This window comes from Nycticebus coucang, chromosome 18, assembly GCF_027406575.1.
Source record: "Nycticebus coucang isolate mNycCou1 chromosome 18, mNycCou1.pri, whole genome shotgun sequence".
Classification (NCBI taxonomy): Eukaryota; Metazoa; Chordata; class Mammalia; order Primates; family Lorisidae; genus Nycticebus; species Nycticebus coucang.
This window is the reverse complement of record NC_069797.1, coordinates 42422364-42431426: the sequence shown is the minus strand read 5'-3', so window position 1 is coordinate 42431426 and position 9063 is coordinate 42422364. Positions and strand designations below refer to the sequence as shown.

General features: G+C 44.6%; 1 protein-coding gene across 1 annotated transcript in view; it reads right to left on the bottom strand.

Annotated features, from left to right (window-relative positions):
* Positions 1-236: 236 nt before the first annotated feature.
* The window catches only part of TUBD1 (tubulin delta 1), a 33608-nt gene continuing 24781 nt past the window's right edge, over positions 237-9063 (bottom strand). The window contains exons 7-9 of the mRNA XM_053568043.1: positions 7979-8119; positions 3246-3429; positions 237-658 (exon numbers count right to left, since the gene is read on the bottom strand). Of these exons, the coding sequence (XP_053424018.1) occupies positions 556-658; positions 3246-3429; positions 7979-8119 (428 nt within the window). The 3' untranslated portion in view covers positions 237-555. The remainder of the gene's footprint in view (positions 659-3245; positions 3430-7978; positions 8120-9063) is intronic.

The following is a 9063-nucleotide window of genomic DNA, read 5'->3' as shown; positions in this document are numbered from 1 at the left end:
GTTCAAACCCAGCCCCGGCCAAACTGCAACAAAAAAATAGCCGGGCGTTGTGGTGGGCACCTGTAGTCCCAGCTACTTGGGAGGCTGAGGCAAGAGAATCGCATAAGCCCAAGAGTTAAGAGTTTGCTGTGAGCCGTGTGACGTCATGGCACTCTATCGGAGTGCGGTACAGTGAGACTCTGTCTCTACAAAAAAAAAAAAGAAAAAAAAAATATTTTAGTCCAGGGCCAGATGCGGTGGCTCACACCTGTAATCCCAGCACTTGGGAAGCTGAGGCAGGTGGACTGCCTAAGATTACAGCTTTGAGACCAGCCTGCCAGAGCAAGATCTCACTGCTAAAAATAGTTGGGTGTTGTGGCAGGCACCTGTAGTCCCAGCTACTCAGGAGGCTGAGGCAAGAGAATGGCTTAAGCCCAGGAGTTTGAGGTTGCTGTGAGCCATGAAGCCAAGGCAATCTGCTAAGGGTAACAAAGTGAGACTGTCTCAAAAAAGAAAGAAGAAAGAAAATATTTTAGTCCAGAAATGCTTCAAGATACTTTTCTCCTTTGTTTAAGATCAGAGGTTACAGTAACTGGCAACAACCTGCTCTAACAATGTGAAACTGTCCAAGAAGTCCTCCTCTTCAATTCCAAATTTTGTGTACTGATGAATGTAGGCTCTGGTAAGAAAATAAAAGTAAAATTTCAGGCTGGTGAATAACTTATTTTTTTCACCCTAGGTAGAGTGCTGTGGCATTACAACTGACAAGAACCTCAAACTCTTGGTCTTAAGCAATCTTCTTGCCTCAGCCTCTCGAGTAGCTGGGACTACAGTGCCTGCCACAATGCTAGGCTAGTTTTTCTATCATTATTATTATTTTTTTTTTTGTTTTTTGGAGAGACAGGGTCTTGCTCTCGCTTGGGCTGGTCTCAAACTCCTGAGCTCAAGCAATCCACCCATCTCCACCTTCCAGAGTGCTAGGATTATGGAGTGAGCCACTTTGCTGGGGCTTTATTTTTTTCCTTTTGAGACAGTCTCACTCTGTTACCCCTGTCTACAGTACTGTGGCATCAGCCTAGCTCACAGCACCCTCAAACTCCTGGATTCAAGCAATGTTCCCACCACAGCCTTCCAAGTAGCTGAGATTAAAGGTGCCTGCCACAATGCCCAGCTGAGTTTTTTTATTTTTGGTAGAGACGGGTCTTACTCTTGCTCAGGCTGCCCTCGAACTCCTGAGCTCAAGCACTCCACCTGCCTTGGCCTCCCAGAGTGTTAGGATTACAACCTTGAGACGCTGCACCCAGCCTCATTGAATTAACTCTTAAAATCAATGAATAGACTTTTTCTAGCTTATGAACATTTGAAGATCACTGAATGTCTTAGAAGTCTTATATTTGCTACATTTTTTTTACTGCAGAGATTAGTGAGCTTTCAGAATTTATGGCAAACTCCCTGTTTTGTTAGTGTTCAAGAGACTGACAAGCAGCAGCCCACAGGAAAAAGCAGCATGTGGGCGACGCCTGTGGAGTGGGTAGGGCGCCGGCCCCATATACCGAGGGTGGCAGGTTCGAACGCGGCCTTGGCCAAAGTGCAACAAAAAATAGCCAAGCATTGTGGCAGGCACCTGTAGTCCCAGCTACTCGGGAGGCTGAGGCAAGAGCATTGTCTAAGCCCCAAAGCTGGAGGTTGCTGTGAGCTGTGACGCCACAGCACTCTATGGAGGGTGATAAACTGAGACTCTATCTCTTAAAAAAAAGGAAAAAGCAGCATGTTCAGATTTGGTTGTCCACCCAACACATCTTTAACACCCTATAGGAGATGACTGGGTTTAATATAAATTCTAAAAAGTGTCTGAGAAGTTTCTTCTAAGGATTGAAGCTAAAAAACACATCAATCCGGTTCTAGGAATGTGGCAAAGCACCCCAAGTGCTTTTCAGACATTTAATTTGTAGTTATGGGGCACCAGGCCCATATACTGAGGGTGGCAGGTTCAAACCCAGCCCTGGCCAAATTGCAACAAAAAAATAGCCAGGCATTGTGGCGGGCACCTGGAGTCCCAGCTACTTGGGAGGCTGAGGCAAGAGCATCGCCTAAGCCAAGGAGTTGGAGGTTGCTGTGAGCTGTGATGCCACGGCACTTTGCTCAGGGGCATAGGGTGGGACTCTGTCTCTAAAAAAAAATAATAATTTGTAGTTATGTCAAGGTGGTCCTCTCAATCCCTTCCATCCCCCAAAATGTTCTGAGGCAGGAGAAATCATGTCTAAAAAAGAATATCAGGGTGGCACCTGTGGCTCAAGGAGTAGGGCGCCAGTCCCATATGCTGGAGGTGGCGGGTTCAAACCCAGCCCCGGCCAAAAACAAACAAACAAACAAAAAAAAAAAAAAAAAAAGAATATCAAGGGCAGATGTGGATTAAATTGGCATAATAATGCCGCTACCATATAGTAAGAGTGGGAAGAGAATGATAGCCAAAGAAAACAGAGGGTTCCCGGTGCTGAGGACTAGGGAATTATGGAATGGCCACCGCAGGACAGCTGGGCTATTGGTAGAGGCTTTGTTGAGACATTTGAGGAATTTTGCTTTGACATTAAGTAATTGTGGTAGAGGTCAAGAACCCTAGTAAGATATTTCTTAGTATCAAGTGGACTTTCCCTAGTATCAGAGTTTAACTTGCCATGTATCTTACTGAGGAAGAGCAGGATTTCTTCCATTCTCCTAAGCATCTTAGTTTTGAAACTTATTTATTGTCCCTGCCTTATAATGAAATTTCTACTTTAATTTCTTGTGGCTTGGAAAATATTCATTTATAGCCGGGCATTGTGGCGGGCGCCTGTAGTCCCAGCCGCTCGGGAGGCTGAGGCAGGAGAATCGCCTAAGCCCAGGAGTTGGAGGTTGCTGTGAGCTGTGTGAGGCCACGGCACTCTACCAAGGGCCATAAAGTGAGACTCTGTCTCTACAAAAAAAAAAAAAAAAAAAGAAAATATTCACTTAGTTAACAAGAATAATAATATTAAAATAATAATAATATCATTTACTAGTGAGGCATTATACTAGGTGCTTTACATGATTATCTCATTTAATTCTCACCCGAAATTTTCTCAGTCAGGACCAGTTTCATAGGTGAGGAAATGAAGCCTTGAAGCAAGATGCCCAAGTCTTCACACCTACTAAGGAGTAACCGTGCTTACTCCACATCCGGCTTCATGCTTTAACACGGTATCGTCTACCTGAGGTTAGAAAAATTTGTAGACTTATTCTTTACTTACTTTGAAGCAAACATATTCCATGCTTTGCCCACAATCATATCGAGTGGTTTCACTAAGAACTGGCTGTTGCTGACCAAGGCTGCAGACTTCTCATACTTCCTAAAGGCTCGCTGGGTTTTCCACACGTTGAAAGCATCAACAGGCTTTAACCAGGAGGTATAGAGAGCTGGGTCTTTAAATCCCTCTAGAGTAAAAACAACATGAGCCATTCTTTATAGCATCAATTAATCATTGTGAAAACAAATTAATAGATGAATATTTTCTTGTATATTTCATTCAAAAAATTTTTTTTGCCTTTTAAAATTAGCATTAATTAAAAAAAAAAAAAACAGGCATTAAAAGAGCCAGCAAAGTGGCTCATACCTATAATCCCAGCACTCTGGGTGTCCGAGGTGGGAGGAAAACAACGGGGTCAATGACCCCGTTTCATTTGGTTTTAATGAAAACTTAAATTAAAACCAAAACAATATATAAGAAAAACTGGCTATATATATTGGCACACAAATGCCTATGTTCTCCAGGCTGGTTTCAAATTCCTGCCCTCAAGTAATGCCTTGGCCTCCAAAAGTCGCTGGTATTACAGGTATGAACCACTGTGCTCAGCCTGCATTTTTCATTCTATGTAATATCATCAACCTCTTTTTATATCAATAAATATAACTTATCTTTGAGGGTCCCTTATGTGAATTATCCCAAAATTTGTTTAAGAGGTTTTCTAATTTTTTTTTTTTGAGACATCGTCTCAAGCTGATGCCCTGAGTAGAGTGCCAGGACATCATAGCTCACAGCAACCTCCAACACTTGGGCTCAAGCAACAATCTTGCCTCAGTCTTTCTATTTTTAGTAGAGACAGGGTCTCGCTTTTGCTTAGGCTGTTCTCGAACTCGTGAGCTCAAGCAATCCACCCCACCTTAGCCTCCCAGAGTGCTAGGATTACAGGCATGAGCTACCTAGCCCAGCCTTTCTTTCTTTCTTTCTTTTTTTTTTTTTTTGAGACAGAGTCTTACTTTGTCACCCTTGGTAGAGTGCCAAGGCATCATACCTCACAACAACCTCAAACTCTTGGGCACAAGCAATCCTCTTGCCTCAGCTTCCCAAGTAGCTGGGATTACAGGCTCCCACCACCATGCCCGGCTATTTTTTAGAGATGGGGTCTCGTTCTTGCTCAGGCTGGTCTCTTAAAACTCCTGAGCTCCTGAGCTCAGGCGATCCACCCACCTCGGCCTCCCAGAGTGCTAGGATTATAGGCCTGAGCTACCATGCCTGGCTTTTTTTTTTTCTCTTTTTTATTTTCTTTTTTTTTTTTTGAGACAGGGCCTCAGTCTGTCACTCCTGGGTAGAGTATCATGACATCATAGCTCACAGCAATCTCAAATTTCTGGTGTCAAACTATGCTCTTGCCTCAGCCTCCTGGGTAACTGGGACTATAGGCAGGTGCCACTACACTTGGATAGTTTTTCTAATTTTAGTAAGATGGGGCCTAGCTTTTGCTTACACTGGTCTCGGACTCCTGAGCTCAAGAAATCCAGCCTCCCAGAATGCTAAGCTTGTAGGCATGAGCCACTGTGCCCAGCCTGTTTAAGAAGTTTCCTAATTTAAAAAAGTTTCCTAGTCTTAGGTATGTAGGTTGTTCCCACATTTTGTTAATGTGAAAGATATTGCAATGAACATCTACATAAGAACAACTTGTGCATCCATGTCATTGCTGTGGGCGAATTTTGAAAGATGAATGACTTTATATATCCTTTTAAAAATCTCCTTATTTTGGTCAGGGACAGGGACTACACCTGTAACACCAACACCTTGGGAGGCCAGTAAATAAAAGAAAACCTGAATGAAAAAAGCATCCAATGGACTCAATACTGATATGAAGCCAATAGACAAACTAAAGCATGCCCACATAAGTGAACAACTCAATTCCATTCAGGGTGGGAGGAGGGAGGAAAGGAGGAAGGTGTTCCTAGCTTATGGGCACAATGTAAGGGTGCATGGCACACCTCCTGGGTGTGGGATACAACTACAACAGGGACCTTACCTAACAAATACAAACATTGTAACCTAATCATTTCTACCCTAACATTAATCTGAAATTTGAAAACTTAAATTAAAACCAAAACAATATATAAGAAAAACTGGCTAGATATATTGGCACACAAATGCCTATAGTAGTAGCTACTTGGGAGGTTGAAGCAGGAAGATTACAGGTGTGAGCCACTGTACCCAGCTGAAATGATCTATTTTACATTTTTTTTTGTGTGTGTGTGTGGTTTTTGGCCGGGGCTGGGTTTGAACCCGCCACCTCCGGCATATGGGACTGGCGCCCTACTCCTTGAGCCACAGGTGCCGCCCCTATTTTACATTATTATTAGTGCAATGTCTAAGGGACATTATAAGGAGTAAATTGATTGGTTTTCTTTCTTTCTTTTTTTTTTTTTTTTGTAGAGACAGAGTCTCACTTTACCGCCCTCGGGTAGAGTGCCATGACTTCACATGGCTCACAGCAACCTCAAACTCTTGGGCTTAAGCGATTCTCTTGCCTCAGCCTCCCAAGCAGCTGGGACTAGAGGCGCCCGCCACAACACCCAGCTATTTTTTGGTTGCGGAGGCCGGGTTTGAACCCACTACCCTTGGTATATGGGGCCGGTGCCCTACTCACTGAGCCACAGGCACCACCCTGGTTTTCTTTATATCACAGCAAGAAGTAGCCAGTGTGGCCAGGTACAGAGGCCCACACCCATAATCCTATAGCACTTTATTTATTTTTTATTTTTTGTGACAGTCTCACTTTGTTGCCCTCCAGAGAGTGCTAATGGCATCATAGCTCACAGCAACTTCCAACCCTTGGGGCTCAAGTGATTCTCTTGCCTCTGACTCCCAGTAGCTGGGACTACAGGTGTCCACCACAATGCCTGGCTGTTTTTAGAGACAGGGTCTCACTCTGGCTCAGGCTGGTCTCAAACTCGTGCACTCAGGCAATCTACCCACCTTAGCCTCCCAGAGTGCTAAGATTACAGGCATGAGCCACCACACCCAGCCAATCCTAGCATTTTTGGAAGCTGAGGTGGGAGGATCACTTGAGGCCAAGAGTTTGAGACCAGCTGCGGCAACACAGTGAGACCCTATTGATATTAAGAAAAAAAAAAACACACTCACAAAACACAGTAGCAAATATGACACTACTAAAGCCATCAAAGAAAGATAAAATGGGCCGGTCACAGTGGCTCACACCTGTAATCCTAGCACTCTGGGATGCTGAAGCAGGTGAATCACCTGTGCTCAGGAGTTCAAGACCAGCCTAAGCAAAGCAGACCCCATCTCTACTAGAAAAAAAAAACAGAAAAGCTAGCTTGGTATTGTAAAGGTTGCCTGTAAACACTCAGAAGGCTGAGGCAAAAGGATCACTTGAGCCCAGGAGTTCGAGGTTGCTGTGGGCTATGACACCACAGCACTCTACCCAGGACATCAAAGTGAGACTACCTCAAAAAAACAAACAAAAAAAAGGAATAAAGTGAACCTAGAGACCTAATGGATAAAAACAAGCCTAATAAGAACACTGCTCTTTTCTTTTTTCTTGAGACAAAGTTTCATTGTGTCATCCTCTGTAGAGTGCTATAGTATCATAGCTCACAGCAACCTCCAACCCTTGGGGCTCAAGAGATTCTCTTGTCTCAGCCTCCCAAGTAGCTGGGACCACAGGCGCCTGCCACAAAACCCAGCTATTTTTAGAGACGAGGTCTCTCTTTTGCTCAGGCTGGTCTCGAACCTTGCTAAGGCTCGTCTCAGGGCAATCCACCTGCCTTGGCCTCTTAGAGGGCTAGGATTACAGGCGTGAGTCACCGTGCCAGGCCTCTTTTTTCTTTTTTTGAGACCGGGTCTTGCTCTGTTACCCTAACTAGAGTGCTGTGACATCATTGTAGCTCACTGCAACCTCAAATTCAACCCCTAGTCTCAAGCAATCTTCTCGTGCCCTCCTGCAGAGTAGCTAGGACTACTATAGATACACACCACCATGTCCAGCTAATTTTTCTTTTTTTTTCTTTTTGAAACAGAGCCTCACTCTGTTGGCCTGGCTAGAGTGCCATGGTGTCATCATAGCTCGGAACAACCTCAAACTCTTGGGCTTGAGCAATCCTCTTGTGTTAGCCTTCTGAGTAGCTGGGGCTGCAGGCGTCCACTACAATGCCCAGATAGTTTTTCTATTTTAGTAGAGATGGGGTCTCACTCTTGCTCAGGCTGGTCTCAAACTCCTCAGTTCAAACAATCCACTGGCCTCAGCCTCTCAGAGTGCTAGGATTACAGTTTTGAGCCACCTCACCTGACCAATTTTTCTATTTTTAGTAGAGGCAGATCTTGTTCTTGCTTAGGCTAACTTCTAAGCTCAAGGGATCCTCCCACAGCAACCTCAAACTCCTGGGGTCAAGTGATACTCTTGCTTCAGGCTCCTGAGTAGCTGGGACTAAAGGCACCTACCACAATCCCCGGTAATTTTTTCTGTTTTTAGTAGAGACGAGGTCTCGCTTTTACTCAAGTAGATCTAAAACCCCTGAGCTCAATAATCCACCTGCCTCGGCCTCCAACTTTTATCTTCTTTAAACCAATTTTATCTTGGTGTCCACTCTAACCCATTCAATGGGTACATTTTGCCATGCAAGCACACTTTCTTTTCTCCAAGAGTAAACACAGGAAAATGATGTGCCATACACATGTGCAAAAGTGTCATGTTAACTACTTACCCAGATCCGCACTTTGCACATCTTTCCCACGAAGGATGACCAAGTTAGCAATGGAAGTGTTAAAATGAAGCTCCTTGTTGACAGGCATTTTACCAAGTGGAGGAAGTCCTGATAAGGGAGGTCGTACTTGCCAATCAATACCTACCAAAAGAAAAAACAGCAATAGACTTTTTTTTTTTAATTGAGACAGAGTCTCACTTTGTTGCCCTTTATAGAGTGCCGTGGCGTCATAGCTCACAGCAACCTCAAACTCTTGGGCTCAAGCTCAAACTCTAGGGCTCAAACAATTCTCTTGCCTCAGCCTCCCTAGTAGCTGGAACTACAAGTACCCACCACAACACCCATCTATTTTTTTTTGTTTGTTTGGTCTCGTTTTAGCAGGCCTGGGCCAGGTTCAAACCCACCAGCCCTGGTGCATATGGCCAGCACCCTAACCACTGAGCTGCAGGCACCCAGCCAGCAATAGACTTTCTGTTTTTTTTTTTTTTTTTTGCAGTTTTGGCTGGGGCTGGGTTTGAACCCGCCACCTCCAGCATATATATATATATATATATATATATATATATATAGGACCAGTGCCCTACTCCTCTGAGCCACAGGCGCTACCCTAGCATTAGACTTTCTATGTAACTTTGAACACGAGGTCTTGTATTTGAGACAAGGTCTCACTATGTTGCCCAAGATGTTCTCAAATTCCTGGCCTCAAGTCATCTTCTCACCTCAGCCTCCTGACTTACTGTGATTATAGTCATGAGCCACCACACCCAGCTCTGGCTTAAAAATTTTTACTTGATACATGAAAGTTCATTTTTTTTTTTTTGTAGAGACATAGTTTCACTCTATCGCCCTCGGGTAGAGTGCCGTGGCGTCCCTCACAGCAACCTCCAACTCCTGGGCTTAAGCGATTCTCTTGCCTCAGCCTCCCGAGTAGCTGGGACTACAGGTGCCCGCCACAACGCCCGGCTATTTTTTTGTTGCAGTTTGGCCAGGGCCGGGCTTGAACCCGCCACCCTCGGTATATGGGGCCGGTGCCCCGCTCACTGAGCCACAGGCGCCGCCCTGAAAGTTCATTTTTCCTCTAAAGG